The sequence below is a fragment of the Parambassis ranga genome, chromosome 2 (genome assembly GCF_900634625.1).
Source record: "Parambassis ranga chromosome 2, fParRan2.1, whole genome shotgun sequence".
Lineage (NCBI taxonomy): Eukaryota > Metazoa > Chordata > Actinopteri > Ambassidae > Parambassis > Parambassis ranga.
The window spans coordinates 45,464,623-45,483,114 of NC_041023.1; the positions used below are offsets into that span (position 1 = coordinate 45,464,623).

General features: G+C 42.5%; 2 gene segments (V, D, J or C); both read left to right on the plus strand.

The window, feature by feature from the left end:
* Positions 1-1,005: 1,005 nt before the first annotated feature.
* Positions 1,006-9,198, plus strand: LOC114449969 (Ig kappa chain V region Mem5-like). The segment is given in 4 exon segments: positions 1,006-1,057; positions 1,221-1,515; positions 7,730-7,767; positions 8,591-9,198. Coding segments are annotated over 4 exon segments (714 nt in total).
* A 5,125-nt stretch (positions 9,199-14,323) lies between these two features.
* LOC114445129 (Ig kappa chain V region 3547-like) lies at positions 14,324-14,787 on the plus strand. The segment is given in 2 exon segments: positions 14,324-14,376; positions 14,465-14,787. Coding segments are annotated over 2 exon segments (375 nt in total).
* The last annotated feature ends 3,705 nt before the right edge of the window (positions 14,788-18,492 follow it).

Genomic DNA, 18,492 nt, shown 5'->3' on the forward strand with positions numbered 1-18,492 from the left:
CTCTACTTCCTGAGGAAGCTGAGGTCCTTCAACTGTGCAGCAAGATGCTGGAGATGTTTTACCAGTCTGTTGTTGCAGCACTCTGTTCTCCTCTGTGGTCTGCTGGGGGGCAGCATTGCAGCCAGTGACACCAACAGACTGAACAAACTGATCAGGAAGGCCGGCTCTGTCATTGGCTGCAGACGAGAGACATTTGAAGCAGTGGTGGAGAGGAGGACACTGAACAAACCGTGATCCATCATGGATCACCCCGACCACCCTCTCCTCCCTGTACTGGATAGACAACGGAGCACCTTTTCCAAAAGGCTCAGACAGCTTCACTGTCACACAGAACGCTACAGGAAATCTTTCCTGCCTCATGCTGCAAGACTGTACAACACCTCATCTCTGTGCCAGAGATAACACAGACTCACTGCTGTAAGGGACACGTTCTGCACAAGGTGTTGCACAAGGTTTTTTTTACTTTCAAATTGTACACTGTTGTTCTTGTATATCATATCTCTTCATATCTTCATGCCAAATTGCACAATCCGATTTAGACTTATATGTATACCTGCATCACAAACTGCACATTTTTTGCTTCTACACCCATGTTTATTTTTTTTTATCTTGCTGTAAATAATGTATATACTGTTTAATTTTTTCCGTTAGAGGTATATTTTTATTCTTTGGTTTGCTTGAGTGACTGTACTTTGCTGCTGCAACAGTGAAATTTCCCAGCTTGGGATGAATAAAGTATTTCTATTCTATTCTACTTACTGAGAACAAATGAAGCTCAGAGAATCTGCTCTCTGTTCACCAACAACAGTCAGGGAACCAAACAGTGGACCAGATGTGGTCCTTGGACCAGCAGATTAACCCCTCTGTTTAAAGTGTGTGTGCTGTGATCAGTGAGGAGGAAACAGCTCCAGCTGACTGACTCTGAGTCTTTGCATATGAGTGTCCTGCCTCTCTGCTCCCAGCCCTTAAAGAGTCCAGCGTCCATCAGCGACTGTCCAGGAAACCATGATGATGTCAGAGACTCTGCTGCTGGCTGCTCTGTGGCTGCTGGTTCAGGGTGAGACTCTGTGCTGAGAGCTTTGCTTCAGGGGGCAGCATGATGCTGTGGTGATGGAGGAAGACTGGAAGGAGCAGCACTGACCTTCTTCCAGCTCTTCTCCATGTCACAGAATCCTCTTCTGTCTGGATGTTGATCTTCTCCTCTTCCTCATGTCTTCCAGGTTCATCAAGAGAAATCACCCTGACTCAGTCTGCTGGAACTCAGTCTGCTGCTCCAGGTCAGACCGTCAACATCAGATGTCAGTCCTCCACACTCATAGGCGACGACATAAACTGGTACCAGCAGAAACCTGGAGAGGCTCCTAAACTCCTCATTGTTGACACAACAATTTGTCAGTCTGGAGTTTCTGATCGTTTCAGTGCGACATACAGTAACACTGACTTCACTCTGAACATCAGAGACGTTCAGGCTGAAGATTCAGGAGTTTATTACTGTCAGCAGCACAACAGCTTCCCACTCACACAGTGAAAAAGAGTCGTACAAAAACCTCCCACAGCTAAAGAGGAACTGATCAGCAGCTGCACTCTAACAAAGGTTTGAATAAAAACTGCAGCAATTTACTCTGAAAATACAACAATTCATATTTACAATAAAAAATATTATTACTCTGAAGTTTATATTTATAATAAATGTGAATTATATTCAGATTCAGAGTGTAACTGACAGACACACTGAGTCTGTGTTTGTGATATTAAATGTGGTATATAAATAAAAGAGACAACACAAAAACAGATCATTAATGTCTGAAAAAGATGAATGATGTCTGACACTGACAGCAGTGCTGAAGCAGTCCACATCTACATGAAGTTTAAAGGAGAAAATAAAACACTGAGCAGAACAGAGTTCCTGTCAAAATGAGCTTCATGATAGAAAGTTGTATCGTCTGCATAACACAACACTTTGTATGTTTTTAGAACACATTTAAAATCAACATTTTAAAGAGTAAAGATCAACACTGAGACTTTTTCAGATCATCAGTCTGTTCATTTCCATAGAGAGCCACTTTGCATCAGCAGCAGCATGCTCCAGTGCTCTGACAGACTTTATAGTCCTGACAGTTGAACACTGGATGACTGACAGCTGTCCTTCATCACAGCACAAATCCCCCTCATCAGAAACATGACTCTGACCTGCGTCCTGGTCTGGACTCTCCTCTGCTGCTGCTTCACAGGTAAAGTCCAGAGAATCAAAGTCCTCTGTCAACATCCGTCCCTCTGACGTGAAGACGCTGCTTTATGTCTCTGTCTCTGTGTCCTCAGAGTCCAGAGGACAGGTCACAGTGACTCAGTCTGCAGCACAGAGATCTGCTCCAGGAGACACCGTCACCATCACATGTTCCACCAGTCAGGATGTTCACTATGATTTTGTTGCTTTAGGTGGTAGTGTACAGCCAGGTTACTACTTATCCTGGTACCAACAGAAAGAACCAGGAGCTCCTAAACTGCTCATTTATTTGGCAATTCTCAGAGCATCAGGGATTCCAGATCGTTTTTCAGGCAGTGGATCAAAGTCTAAATTCACTCTGACCATCAGAGGAGTTCAGGCTGAAGATGCAGCAGTTTATCACTGTATGAGTTATAACTATATCAACAGTCAGCATGTGTTCACACAGTGAAAAAGAGTCGTACAAAAACCTCCCACAGCTAAAGAGGAACTGATCAGCAGCTGCACTCTAACAAAGGTTTGAATAAAAACTGCAGCAATTTACTCTGAAAATACAACAATTCATATTTAAAATAAAAAATATTATTACTCTGAGGTTTATATTTATAATAAATGTGAATTATATTCAGTTTCTGAGTGTAACTGACAGACACACTGGGTCTGTGTTTGTGACATTGAATGTGGTATATAAATAAAAGAGACAAGACAAAAACAGATCATTAATGTCTGAAAAAGATGAATGATGTCTGACACTGACAGCAGTGCTGAAGCAGTCCACATCTACATGAAGTTTAAAGGAGAAAATAAAACACTGAGCAGAACAGAGTTCCTGTCAAAATGAGCTTCATGATAGAAAGTTGTATCGTCTGCATAACACAACACTTTGTATGTTTTTAGAACACATTTAAAATCAACATTTTAAAGAGTAAAGATCAACACTGAGACTTTTTCAGATCATCAGTCTGTTCATTTCCATAGAGCCACTTTGCATCAGCAGCAGCATGCTCCAGTGCTCTGACAGACTTTATAGTCCTGACAGTTGAGCACTGGATGACTGACAGCTGTCCTTCATCACAGCACAAATCCCCCTCATCAGAAACATGACTCTGACCTGCGTCCTGGTCTGGACTCTCCTCTGCTGCTGCTTCACAGGTAAAGTCCAGAGAATCAAAGTCCTCTGTCAACATCCGTCCCTCTGACGTGAAGACGCTGCTTTATGTCTCTGTCTCTGTGTCCTCAGAGTCCAGAGGACAGGTCACAGTGAGTCAGTCTGCAGCACAGAGATCTGCTCCAGGACACACCGTCACCATCACATGTTCCACCAGGCGAGACTCCTTATCCTGGTACCAACAGAAAGAACTAGGAGCTCCTAAACTGATCATTTATAGAACAGATGACAGAGCATCAGGGATTCCAGATCGTTTTTCAGGCAGTGGATCAAACCCTGACTTCACTCTGACCATCAGAGGAGTTCAAGCTGAAGATGCAGCAGTTTATTACTGTATGAGTTATAACAACATCAACAGTCAGCATGTGTTCACACAGTGAAAAAGAGTCGTACAAAAACCTCCCACAGCTAAAGAGGAACTGTTCATCACCAGCTAGAAGCTTCTGCACATAGTGACACACTTCACTGAACACACACACACTTGCCTGTCACCTACATTTCCAACATCCATCCACCAATATAACCACCATCTCTCCTCTGACAGGCTGAAACAAAAACCCAGCAGAGGGACTGAAAGGCAGCAGTCCTCCAGGTCAGAGCAGCAGCAGGTCACAGAGAGCCATCTTTAAAAAGACCTGCTCATAAAGACTCAGTCAGGTGAGATCTGAAGACGAAGAAGCAGACAGGATGTTGGACTCCCCCTTTACCTTCCTGTAAGAGGATTCTATCTATTAACCCGCTTTGTCGTACAGTGCATTAGGACTGCAATGATTACTCGAGTACTCGAGTAATATTTGAGGCCAAAATGCATCGACAACTAATTTAGTACTCGATGACTCGTTAGTGGCGTTACTGAGAATGATTCTCTCGTGGAGCAGCGGGATGATCAGTGTTTTGGGTACAAGAGGCCCTGGGTTCAAAACGCGGGCGAGTGCACACACACACACACACACACACACACCAGTTATGGCTTCGGTCGCAGACCAATCAGGATGTAAATGAGTTTTTCTGGCTTTTGCCCAAGCCAGATTACACTCATGTCACAAATTTGACAGTTCAGGAGTAAACCAAGCATTGTTCCGTCCCTTTACTCTGTGTTTTTTGAAACGGGCATGCTTATCGACAATGCTGCTAAAACCATCATAACAGAACTTCCATGCATTTTCTACATCTGCAGTGGTCTCCATATTATCCCAGTTAAAGTTGTGTAGATCATCAAAAATTCTTTGCTCAGAGAAATGTTTCATGTCCCGCTTAAAAATGATACAAGGTTTTGATTTAGGTAGTTTAGTATTCTGAACTGTTGCAACAACACAACGATCACTGATGTCGTAGATGTCTAGGTATGATGACCTGGATGACTGAGAATCTTCATCAACATCACTGATGTCATTCGCAAATATGGAAGCAGTTGAGTATTTGTGAGGGACATTAGTCAGAATTAAGTCAATCAAGGTAGACTTGTCTTCATTTTTTGGGTTTGGTCTAGTAGGGCTGTCAACTATTTGATTGAGATTCACTAAGTCACATTGGGCTTTAAAATCATCAGACACTGGTTGCAACCAGTTAAAATTAAAATCACCAAAAGCTATTATTTCATTATATTTCAGCTCTGACAGGAGCTGTGTTAACTAAGTTAAGGCAACATGATCAGCTGAGGGTGTCCGATAGCACCCAATAACAGTTAGGTGCAGATCTTTAAATACTTAAAATTCAAACTGCTTAACCACTGATTTTTAGATTAAAACATTTACATGGAATTTGTGTTTTATAAAATTTGCTACACCCTCTCCTTTATTGGGACGGTCAGTCCTAAAAACATTATAACCATCAATATGAATATCCAGATTTGTAACAGATTTCCTGAGTCAAGTTTCAGATACAACAATTACATCTGCATCCATCGACTGAGCCCAGATGCGGATCGTGTCCATTTTGGGAACCAAGCTGCGGACATTCAAATGGAAAAAGCCTAGACCAGACCTTGCTTTAAAATCAGCAGGAGTATTAAAACTTAAGACAGAATCTGGACCAGGATTTGGCTGCACATTCCCAGAGATCAGAAGCAACATGACAATTAGCCATCTCTGCTTATATGAGGTACTGCGGGACTTGTTATCCGGGGTTAGTGCTTCTGATACATTGTCACAACAGGACGTAGCAGAGATGTTAAAATTCTCCTTTAAAAACATGACATTACTGAGCTGAACCAGCTCCACAATGTGGAGTTCAGCATGTACGCTAGCTGCCACCAAGGTTTACCTATTGAAGTGACCTCATGATACTCTGCTGGTAATCAGATTACTCCAATTTAACAGTAGATGTTTTCTCCTTAGACACACTTTAAATCACTGATCCCAGACAACTCTTTGTAAAACACTCAACACATGTTGACTGAACTTTTGACCCCGTGTACAGAACAATACTTTACCTTTGGTAAACACAGAGCCAGTAAACACATGATAAATTACAGCCCTTTGAAATAAACTGCTCCCTCTGTAAATACTGTGAACATTACTTTGACCTTACAACCTTACTCGGCACTTCTAACTGGCCTTCTCCCCAAAACATCAACTCATTCATTTACATTTCTCCCAGATCTCTGAAAAACACTCGACCTGTGGATAAAGTCTCTTTCCTCAGCAAAGTAACACTCAACTGGTTTAACTCACAGTTCAGCGTGGAGCCTGAAGAACCAGTCCTCGGTCTGTGGAGAAGAAATGAGATGACAGCGGCCATGGCCTCCTCTCCAGGAAATACACCGAGCCCGCTTCAAGACGGAGCTTGACCAATTACTGCAGGTGACACTGATTGACAGCTGCAGTAACCAATCAGACAGAGCAGCTGAGAATAAAGGCTCAGTCTGTAATGACCTCTTATTCAGATCACTTCAGTTTTCACAGCTTATTCTTGCAGCTTTATTTCTACATTGATCGACCTTTTAATCCTAAATTATCTTCATCAATAAGTTAACCATTTCCTGCCCATTTACTGATATTATTGATATATATTTATGATTGGATTCATGAAGCTACTTTCAGCTGGTTTTCATCCACCACATCATGCTTTCATTGAACAGTGCGGGTTCACCTTATTTAACTCCCTTTCATGTTTACACTGGGCTACATTCACATAGATCAGAGGCTGTAGTTCATCAATACTTTCCTCTGCTGCAGCCTTTAAACAAACAACTGGGATCATTAAGTTGAAGTCATTAAAACAAAAATACACAAAACCAGCAGAACACAACAATCTGACACAACTCAGACACACAACATGAGCTAACAGAGCTTCAAATGATCGCTAGTTTCAGTGTGTGTGAAATGAACTGATCAGCCGACAGAGGTTCACTCTGATGTTTGAAAATGATTTTCATTCAGTGTAAATATGAATTGTTGTATTTTCAGAGTAAATTGCTGCAGTTTTTATTCAAACCTTTGTTAGAGTGCAGCTGCTGATCAGTTCCTCTTTAGCTGTGGGAGGTTTTTGTACGACTCTTTTTCACTGTGTGAACACAGCTTGACTGTTGATTTCATGAAAACTCTGACAGTAATAAACTGCTGCATCTTCAGCCTGAACTCCTCTGATGGTCAGAGTGAAGTCAGAGTCTGATCCACTGCCTGAAAAACGATCTGGAATCCCTGATTCTCTTTCATCTGCTGCATAAATGAGCAGTTTAGGAGCTGCTGGTTCTTTCTGTTGGTACCAGGATAAGAGGTAACCATTATAAACATCCTGACTGGTGGAACATGTGATGGTGACGGTGCCTCCTGGAGCAGATCTCTGTGCTGCAGACTGAGTCACTGTGACCTGTCCTCTGAGGACACAGAGACAGAGACATAAAGCAGCGTCTTCACGTCAGAGGGACGGATGTTGACAGAGGACTTTGATTCTCTGGACTTTACCTGTGAAGCAGCAGCAGAGGAGAGTCCAGACCAGGACGCAGGTCAGAGTCATGTTTCTGATGAGGAGGGTTTGTGCTGTGATGAAGGACAGCTGTCAGTCATCCAGTGTTCAGCTGTCAGGACTATAAAGTCTGTCAGAGCACTGGAGCATGCTGCTGCTGATGCAAAGTGGCTCTCTATGGAAATGAACAGGGATCGGTCTGATCAGCTGCTGATCAATGGATCAATCACTGTATTGGATCATTGATCAGGAATCAATATGTTTTTCAATCAGAACAAAGTGATGGATGTCAGAATCTTCAGTCGGTGTGTTTCATTGATTTGCACATTGATCAGCTGAGTGTGACAGACACAGTGTTTCAGAGTCAGAGTGTGTGTCTGTGTGCAGTCAGAGGTTTTTGTACGACGCCTCCATCAGTCTGAATCACTGTGGTACACGTTCGGTGGAGGAACCAGACTGGATGTTGGAGGTAAGTTGAAACTTTTCATTTCAGACTAATTCTTATTTGTTGTGTCCGTTTCTGATCAGACAGAACAAATAAAAACCATCTTTCAGTCTTTATGTTGAATTTTCTTGGTGCTCAAACACACAGTGACTGTAAAAAGTGACTGTGCTGAATTGAACCCATGAGGATGGTTCAGAGGGGGCTGACTGCTTCTGCTTCTAACGGCTGGATTTTGAGGAGTGTAGCTCGGTCAGACAGTCGGAGCGCCCGTCTGTGTGCAGTCAGAGGTTTTTGTAGGACGCCTCCATCAGTCTGTGTCTCTGTGGTGGACGTTGGGTGGAGGAACCAGACTGGAGGTCGACTGTAAGAACCTCTGACTGCTGCTCAAGCCCACAGAAACAACATGTGTTCAGCTCACAGTGGATGAACTGAGTCTTTACTGGATGACTCCGATCTGTTCTTGTTGTTGGAGGCTGTTTAGCTCATGACTGATACACAGAGAAAGTTTAAACCTGAAAGAAAACACATGTCAGTATTTTAAATGTAGTCATTGTTGAATGTTGTTGGAATCATTTGTGTAAAATGTGTTTTTAAACATTGGAAACATTTCAAATCCTCATTAGAACCATCATCATGTCCCTCAGGAGCTTTTTACCTTCAGTACTGAAACCTGTCTGTTGCCACGGTTCAGCAGTGATGCCTGTCTGTTGCCGTGGTTACCGAGCTCAGAGAGGGAAGTGAAACAGTGAGGAGCAGTTTCCTCCCCTCTGAGGACCAGCAGCTGGACTTTCTGTTCTCTGTCTTCATGTCCTCTCTCTGTCTCCTCCTCCTCCTCCTCCTCCTCCAGTGGGTCCAGTCCCCCCCTCCCTGACGGTGCTGCCCCCCTCCAAAGAGGAGCTGCAGAAGGGCCAGGCCACGCTGCTGTGCCTGGCTGACAGAGGCTTCCCCTCTGACTGGACCCTGTCCTGGAAGGTGGACGAACAGAACAGGGACAGCTCGGAGCAGAGCCGGAGCACCGCGCTGCTGCAGGACGACGGGCGCTACAGCTGGAGCAGCACCCTGAGGCTCTCTGTGGACCAGTGGAGGACGGCGGGCTCTGTGACCTGTGAGGCCAGGCAGGGCTCCCAGAATCCAGTGATACACACACTGAGTACAAACCAGTGCTCCCAGTCCTGAGTCTCTCTCTGCTCTCTGTGACTCTCTGTCTGCATCCCTGTCGCTTCAACATTTAGAAACAAGTGAACAAAGTTTGGACTTCATGTGTTTGTCGTGTTAACTTCAGAGAAGAACCATGATGACTGTAAACAACAAGAACAAAAGAACACTGACTGATGACTGAACATCCAACATGTGGAAGAGTTCCTGATTAGAATCATCAGTGACTTACTCTTTCTTCACTCTCATGCTTCTGTCACATTTTCTATTCTTTCATCACAATAAAGACTTTTTCATCCACTCAGCTGTTTTTGTGTTTGAATCAATAAATGTTGTTTGAGCTGAAGTGAAAGTCAAAGGAGGAGAATAATAAAGAGAGTCTGTCTGAGAGGAAACCACTGCAGCTGAACCACAAAGGTGGATTTTACATGAAGGTTATATCAGCACAGACTCCTCATCCTCATCTTCATCACTTCCATCATCTGCACTGGAGACATTAAACATTATAGGGTGTAGTAACACACTCCCGTCCACTAGATGGAGCTGATGCTCCTAAAACTGTCTGTTCATTTCCATAGAGAGCCACTTTGCATCAGCAGCAGCATGCTCCAGTGCTCTGACAGACTTTATAGTCCTGACAGCTGAACACTGGATGACTGACAGCTGTCCTTCATCACAGCACAAACCCTCCTCATCAGAAACATGACTCTGACCTGCGTCCTGGTCTGGACTCTCCTCTGCTGCTGCTTCACAGGTAAAGTCCAGAGAATCAAAGTCCTCTGTCAACATCCGTCCCTCTGACGTGAAGACGCTGCTTTATGTCTCTGTCTCTGTGTCCTCAGAGTCCAGAGGACAGGTCACAGTGACTCAGTCTGCAGCACAGAGATCTGCTCCAGGAGACACCGTCACCATCACATGTTCCACCAGTGAGGATGTTCACTATGATGAAGTTTTTACTGATGATGGTACTGAATATAATCGTTACTACTTATCCTGGTACCAACAGAAAGAACCAGCAGCTCCTAAACTGCTCATTTATGCAGCAGATCAGAGAGAATCAGGGATTCCAGATCGTTTTTCAGGCAGTGGATCAGACTCTGACTTCACTCTGACCATCAGAGGAGTTCAGGCTGAAGATGCAGCAGTTTATTACTGTATGAGTTTTCATGCCATCAACAGTCAAGCTGTGTTCACACAGTGAAAAAGAGTCGTACAAAAACCTCCCACAGCTAAAGAGGAACTGGTCAGCAGCTGCACTCTAACAAAGGTTTGAATAAAAACTGCAGCAATTTACTCTGAAAATACAACAATTCATATTTACACTGAATGAAAATCATTTTCAAACATCAGAGTGAACCTCTGTCGGCTGATCAGTTCATTTCACACACACTGAAACTAGTGATCATTTCTGGTTCATGGTGAAAACACTCAGAGACACGGCTGATTGTGAACTTAAGTCAACAAATAAAACTGAACATTAATGTTTAAAGAAAGATGAACGATGTCATGAAAACACATTGTGTTCATGTTGTGTGTTTGTGTTGTATTCTATGATGATAACCTTCATGTTGTGTCCAAGAGGTTAAATCAAGGTAACTGGACTTGTAGATCTTTCTGAAGACGTGTCCCCCCTGAGTGTCTTCCTCAGTTCAAAAACACAAAGTCCAAACCACAACAGCATCCAAGTCCAGGTCTCTACTTGAAGGAATATAAATGCGTATTTAAAAATGAATGTAAGTTGTGCACACGCAGAGATTTACACAACACCTTCCTCTGCTCTGTGGCAGCAGCACCAAGTCTGTGAGAATATTTCAGCACCATCATCTGGATTAACAGCAAACGTTCAGCCTCACAGTCAAAGAAGTCAAATGAACATGATGCACAAACAGTCATATTATTTAGCAGCTGTGTGTAGCGTGTTAACACCGACATGAAGGTCAATACATGTGACCCAGCTGCTTTATAACATGGGTTTTTAATTAAGTAACTTCATTTAATTGATTTTAACCCTCGGGCGTCATTGGAGACTTTTTTGTCCATTTGGGTAATTTTTGCCTCTTTACCTGGCCACCATTTTATCTGTGTTGGTGCATATGGCACAATTTTTTCTAACAAAGACTCTCTCTAGACACATTTTAGAATTCCAATTTAAATTTTTCAAATACATCACCAGAACATGGTGAAACAAATTTACTACCCTTTTGTGTCATTAGGGGACAAAAAAGTCCACTTCCAAAAAACTGCTATAAAAACTTAAAAGATTAATGTTTTTTCTTACTTCAGCCCTGCTCAAAACTACCAAACATTAAATCATTTTGAGGAATTTAACCCTTTAAATGCCAGTTTGATTACTTGATGTCACAGTATTTTTTTTATGAAGAAAACACAAAAAATGAGTTATTTTCCACAAAACAAAAGTTAGGTGGCTGAGGCATTATTTTTATATCTGTCATGGATAGGTCAAAGATTAGCCAAAATATTGAGTTTGATGCATAATTAGTTTTTGTGTAGCAGCAGTTTAAAATGGTATTTTCCACTTAGGGCCCATTAACTCCTATTATAATACTACATTTTTTAATATCATAACTATAACAACATATAACCATGCATTTCTTGATGTAAGGGTTTCATTTTTGAAAAAAATAGTTAAATTTGACATTTTCTACTGTTCACCACTAAAATCAGCCATTAACCCATTATATTCCTATGCATAAAATCCTTGTGTTTTGTGGCTGTGTTTTGGATTGTGTTCAGTAGGCTGTTTTAAGTGTGTGTGCATGTGTTTGTACATGTGTGTATGTGTCCATGTGTGTGCATACGTGTGTGTGTGTGTGTGGTGTGTGTGTGTGTGTGTGTGTGTGTGTGTGCGCATGCATCTGTGTGCTGTTTCATGTGTCTTTGCAGTAGTCATTGTTGGTGTTAAAACTTATGTATGTAATGTCTGATGAAGTTACTTCAGTATTTACCATCTACAGACATACAAACACTCTTTCAAGTAAACAAAAACATGCCCCCTTCAATGTGTCAAGGTGAAGAAAACATAATTTTGTTTCTGTGACAACCAAGGAGCAAGATGAAGATGGTGTTTCTATGTGGAAGAGGCTCAGGATGAAATGATGCTGCCTGTAACTGCTAGAGAGATTCAGGGAAGTGAAACATCCAGAAAAAGAGGAGTCTGGACGCCAGGACTGCAGCCAGGTGCTGCTGGCTAACTGCTGTTTGTGTTTTCTCCACATTGACCTCCTTGAAGTGCAGTAGGAAGAGGTGGGGGGGCATGTTTTTGTGTACTTCAAAGAGTGCATTTGTGGCTGTTTGTGACAGTGTACTGCAGAAACTTCATCAGACATTACAAGCTTTACAAGGTCAACATACATACTACAAAAACACATGAAACGGCAAACACACACACATGCACACACACACACATGCACATGCATGCACACATGCACGCACACACACTTAAAACAGCCTACTAAGCGCAATAACACAACCACAAAAAATGATGAAATCACAAGGATTTCATGCATAGCAATATAATGGGTTCATGGCTGATTTTAGTGCTGAACAGTAGAAAATGTCAAATTTAACTATTTTTTTCAAAAATGGAAGGGGGCATGTTTTTGTTTACTTGAAAGAGTGTCTGTGGATGGTATATACTGAAGTAACTTAATCAGACATTACATACATAAGTTTTAACACCAACAATGACTACTGCAAAGACACATGAAACAGCACACAGATGCATGCATACACACACACACACACACACACACCACACACACACACACGTATGCACACACATGACACATACACACATGTACAAACACATGCACACACACTTAAAACAGCCTACTGAACACAATCCAAAACACAGCCACAAAACACAAGGATTTTATGCATAGGAATATAACGGGTTAATGGCTGATTTTAGTGGTGAACAGTAGAAAATGTCAAATTTAACTATTTTTTTCAAAAATGAAACCCTTACATCAAGAAACGCATGGTTATATGTTGTTATAGTTATGATAATAAAAAATGTAGTATTATAATAGGAGTTAATGGGCCCTAAGTGGAAAATACCATTTTAAACTGCTGCTACACAAAAACTAATAATGCATCAAACTCAGTATTTTGGCTAATCTTTGACCTATCCATGACAGATATAAAAATAATGCCTCAGCCACCTAACTTTTGTTTTGTGGAAAATAACTCATTTTTTGTGTTTTCTTCATAAAAAAATTACTGTGACATCAAGTAATCAAACTGGCATTTAAAGGGTTAACCCTTTAAGTGCCAGTTTGATTACTTTTTGAGGAATTTAAATTCCTCAAAATGATTTAATGTTTGGTAGTTTTGAGCAGGGCTGAAGTTGTTTAACATATTTATGCAGAAAAAAGTAAGAAAAAATATTAATCTGTTAATTTTTTATAGCAGTTTTCTGGAAGTGGACTTTTTTGTCCCCTAATGACACAAAAGGGTAGTAAATTAAAGTGACGCCTGAGGGTTAAGTAACAGAGGTCACTGTGAAAGACATGATGTCCAGCAGTACGGCGACCAAGTCTGGCCTCACTGCTGTAATAATACACTGGATAAGTGGTACAGCACGCCGCCCCGTACATACAGACCCTTTCCAAAAAATTTGAATATTAAGGAAAAGTTCATTAATTTCCATAATTTCATGCAAAAAGTTAACCTTTCATAGATTATAGATTCAGGGCCCACATTTTAAATGATTTCAAGTATTTATTTGTTTATTTTTACATAATTTGGGCTCCCAGCTCATAAACCCACGAAAAAAGGAATTCAGAACTGAACTTAAAGCACCTCCACAGATTTCCCCAGGTGTCATTTATTTGCTTTAGTTCAGTTTAATATGGGGAAGACTGCAGACTTGACAACTGGCCAAAAGACCATCATTGAAATTGTTTAAGATGTGGGCCCCAAATCTATAATCTATGAAAGTTTAACTTTTTGAACGGAATTATGGAAATTAATGAACTTTTCCTTGATATTCAAATTTTTTGGAAAGGGTCTGTATTTCAGACAGGTCGCCACACGGGAGCTACGCAAAAAATACAGACAGAGTCACTGCGGAGCTGAAAACAGTTTCTCTCTGCTACAACAGACATGTGGTCAAGCTGTAAAGCAGAGTCCTGTCAGAGTCTTACAGTGCATTTCATTACTGAAGACCTGGAGCTCAAAGCTCGCTGCCTTCAAACTGCAGACTTCCCAGAAGACCACACAGGAGAAAATACTGCAGCCAGCCTGAGAGAGAGGCAAACCAGCTTTCCATCATTTCCATAGAGCCACTTTGCATCAGCAGCAGCATGCTCCAGTGCTCTGACAGACTTTATAGTCCTGACAGCTGAACACTGGATGACTGACAGCTGTCCTTCATCACAGCACAAACCCTCCTCATCAGAAACATGACTCTGACCTGCGTCCTGGTCTGGACTCTCCTCTGCTGCTGCTTCACAGGTAAAGTCCAGAGAATCAAAGTCCTCTGTCAACATCCGTCCCTCTGACGTGAAGACGCTGCTTTATGTCTCTGTCTCTGTGTCCTCAGAGTCCAGAGGACAGGTCACAGTGACTCAGTCTGCAGCACAGAGATCTGCTCCAGGAGGCACCGTCACCATCACATGTTCCACCAGTCAGGATGTTCACTATGGTTACCTCTTATCCTGGTACCAACAGAAAGAACCAGCAGCTCCTAAACTGCTCATTTATGCAGCAGATGACAGAGAATCAGGGATTCCAGATCGTTTTTCAGGCAGTGGATCAGACTCTGACTTCACTCTGACCATCAGAGGAGTTCAGGCTGAAGATGCAGCAGTTTATTACTGTATGAGTGTTAATGTGATCAACAGTCAAGATGTGATCACACAGTGAAAAAGAGTCGTACAAAAACCTCCCACAGCTAAAGAGGAACTGACTGCTGCAGCTTCTGCACATAGTGACACACTTCAGTGAACTAACACACACACACACACACACTCATTAAAACTCATTTAAAACTTGCTGATTTTAATAACCCACGTCTCATATCAATCTTCCATTTCTTCTTTTAAACATTGTTGCTTCTGAACTTCATGCTCACCTCACTGAACCTAAACTTCAGGAATAATTCCAATCTGTCTTCAGACCCCTTCACAGCACTGAGACAGCTTTCATTAAAATCACTAATGATCTTGCAGAGATGGACTCCTCACTGTTCTCATTGTATTGGACTGATATGCAGCTTTCAGTAGAACTTCTCACTCCCCCCTCACTGACAGATTGATCTCAGCTGGCCTCTCACACACAACCCTCCACTGGTTCACTTCATATCTGACCACTCTCAGTGTATTCAGCTTGGTCCAACTTCATCCCAGCATTCCTCTGTCTCCTCAGGTGTCCCCCAAGGCTCCGTCCTGGGCACTGTTTTATTCATTATTTCCCTCCTTCCCCTTGGTCACATTTTCATTGTTATGCTGATGACACCCAGCTCTACATCTCCTCCAGACCAGCCAGTGTCCTTCCTCCATCCTCCCTTATCACCTGTAAAGAAACTACATGTTGGTTCTCCTCCAACTTCTTCAAATTAAACAGCAATAAAACTCAAGTCTCACTAACTGGCACCAAATCCACACTGAACAAAGCTGACAGTCTCTCCATCACCACTGGACAGCACCCTGTCATTATATTCACACATCAACAGCATCACCTGCTCTGCCTGTTTTCACCTCAGAAACATCAACCATCTTCCTCTTCTTTCTTCTGTCTCGTCTTCTGCTCCAGATTCTCACAGTGTTCACACAGAGATGGTTTAAATCAGGAGTGTCAGACTCAGACTGACTTCTGGGAGCCTCTGCTGCTGTTGTCCTCCCATATGAGGGCCCCTTCAGTGTTTACACACTACATTAAAGTGCAGGTGTGTGTCTGTTTTATGTGAAAGACTTTACTGAGATGTTGGTCCTCTCTGTAGCTGTGCGGCTGGTTTTGTCCTCTCTGCTACTTTCATACTGTTCTCTGTGTTTAGTCGAGTGATGGCGCTTGATTTTTACTCCTTTAGGACGGAGACCTTTTCTTCGTATATCAGACTGGCAGCGTTTCCACTGAACAACACTGCACATAAAAATACTGAAGGATCCATGGATCTTCAGACTCTCCTCATTTACTTACTGAGAACAAATGAAGCTCAGAGAATCTGCTCTCTGCTCACCAACAACAGCCAGGGAACCAACCTTTGACCTTTGACCTTACTCTCCCCTGTGTTTTGGACATCAGGTGGAGACCAGATGAAGGACAGCAGTGTACCAGAAGTGGTCCTTGGACCAGCAGATTAACACCTCTGTTTAAAGTGTGTGTGCTGTGATCAGTGAGGAGGAAACAGCTCCAGCTGACTGACTCTGAGTCTTTGCATATGAGTGTCCTGCCTCTCTGCTCCCAGCCCTTAAAGAGTCCAGCATCAATCAGCGGCTGTCCAGGAAACCATGATGATGTCAGAGACTCTGCTGCTGGCCGCTCTGTGGCTCCTGGTTCAAGGTGAGACTCTGTGCTGAGAGCTTTGCTTCAGGGGGCAGCATGATGCTGTGGTGATGGAGGAAGACTGGAAGGAGCAGCACTGACCTTCTTCCATCTCTTCTCCATGTCACAGAATCCTCTTCTGTCTGGATGTTGATCTTCTCCTCTTCCTCATGCCTTCCAGGTTCATCAGGAGAAATCACCCTGACTCAGTCTGCTGGACCTCAGTCTGCTGCTCCAGGTCAGACAGTCAACATCAGATGTCAGTCCTCCACACTCATAGGCGACGACATAAACTGGTACCAGCAGAAACCTGGAGAGGCTCCTAAACTCCTGATCTGGGACACAACAGAGCGTCAGTCTGGAGTTTCTGATCGTTTCATTGCAACATACAGTAACACTGACTTCACTCTGAACATCAGAGACGTTCAGGCTGAAGATTCAGGAGTTTATTACTGTCAGCAGCGCAACAGCTTCCCACTCACACAGTGAAAAAGAGTCGTACAAAAACCTCCCACAGCTAAAAGGGAACTGATCAGCAGCTGCACTCTAACAAAGGTTTGAATAAAAACTGCAGGAATTTACTCTAAAAATACAACAATTCATATTTAAAATAAAACTACAATTATTATTACTCTGAGGTTTATATTTATAATAAATGTGAATTATATTCAGATTCTGAGTGTAACTGACAGACACACTGAGTCCGTTTGTGACATTAAATGTGGTATATAAATAAAAGAGACAACACAAAAACAGATCATTGAGGTCTGAAAAAGATGAATGATGTCTGACACTGACAGCAGTGCTGAAGCAGTCCACATCTACATGAAGTTTAAAGGAGAAAATAAAACAGCTGAGCAGAACAGAGTTCCTGTCAAAATGAGCTTCGTGATAGAAAGTTGTATCGTCTGCATAACACACTTTGTATGTTTTTACAACACATTTAAAATCAACATTTTAAAGAGTAAAAATCAACACTGAGACTTTTTTAGATCATCAGTCTGTTCATTTCCATAGAGAGCCACTTTGCATCAGCAGCAGCATGCTCCAGTGCTCTGACAGACTTTATAGTCCTGACAGCTGAACACTGGATGACTGACAGCTGTCCTTCATCACAGCACAAACCCTCCTCGTCACAAACATGACTCTGACCTGCGTCCTGGTCTGGACTCTCCTCTGCTGCTGCTTCACAGGTAAAGTCCAGAGAATCAAAGTCCTCTGTCAACATCCGACCCTCTGACGTGAAGACGCTGCTTTATGTCTCTGTCTCTGTGTCCTCAGAGTCCAGAGGACAGGTCACAGTGACTCAGCCTGCAGCACAGAGATCTGCTCCAGGAGGCACCGTCACCATCACATGTTCCACCAGTCAGGATGTTTATGCTGCCTTATCCTGGTACCAACAGAAAGAACCAGCAGCCCCTAAACTGCTCATTTATTGGGCAACTCGCAGAGCATCAGGGATTCCAGATCGTTTTTCAGGCAGTGGATCAAAGACTGACTACACTCTGACCATCAGAGGAGTTCAGGCTGAAGATGCAGCAGTTTATTACTGTCAGAGTTATCGTGAAATCAACAGTCAGCGAGTGTTCACACAGTGAAAAAGAGTCATACAAAAACCTCCCACAGCTAAAGAGGAACTGACTGCTGCAGCTTCTGCACATAGTGACACACTTCAGTGAACACACACACACACATTAAAACTCATAAAACTCATTTAAAACTTGCTGATTTTAATAACCCACGTCTCATATCAATCTTCCATTTCTTCTTGAAAACATTGTTGCTTCTGAACTTCATGTTCACCTCACTGAAATAAACTTCAGGAATAATTCCAATCTGTCTTCAGACCCCTTCACAGCACCGAGACAGCTTTCATTAAAATCACTAATGATCTTGCAGAGATGGACTCCTCACTGTTCTCATTGTATTGGACTGATATGCAGCTTTCAGTAGAACTTCTCACTCCCCCCTCACTGACAGATTGATCTCAGCTGGCCTCTCACACACAACCCTCCACTGGTTCACTTCATATCTGACCACTCTCAGTGTATTCAGCTTGGTCCAACTTCATCCCAGCATTCCTCTGTC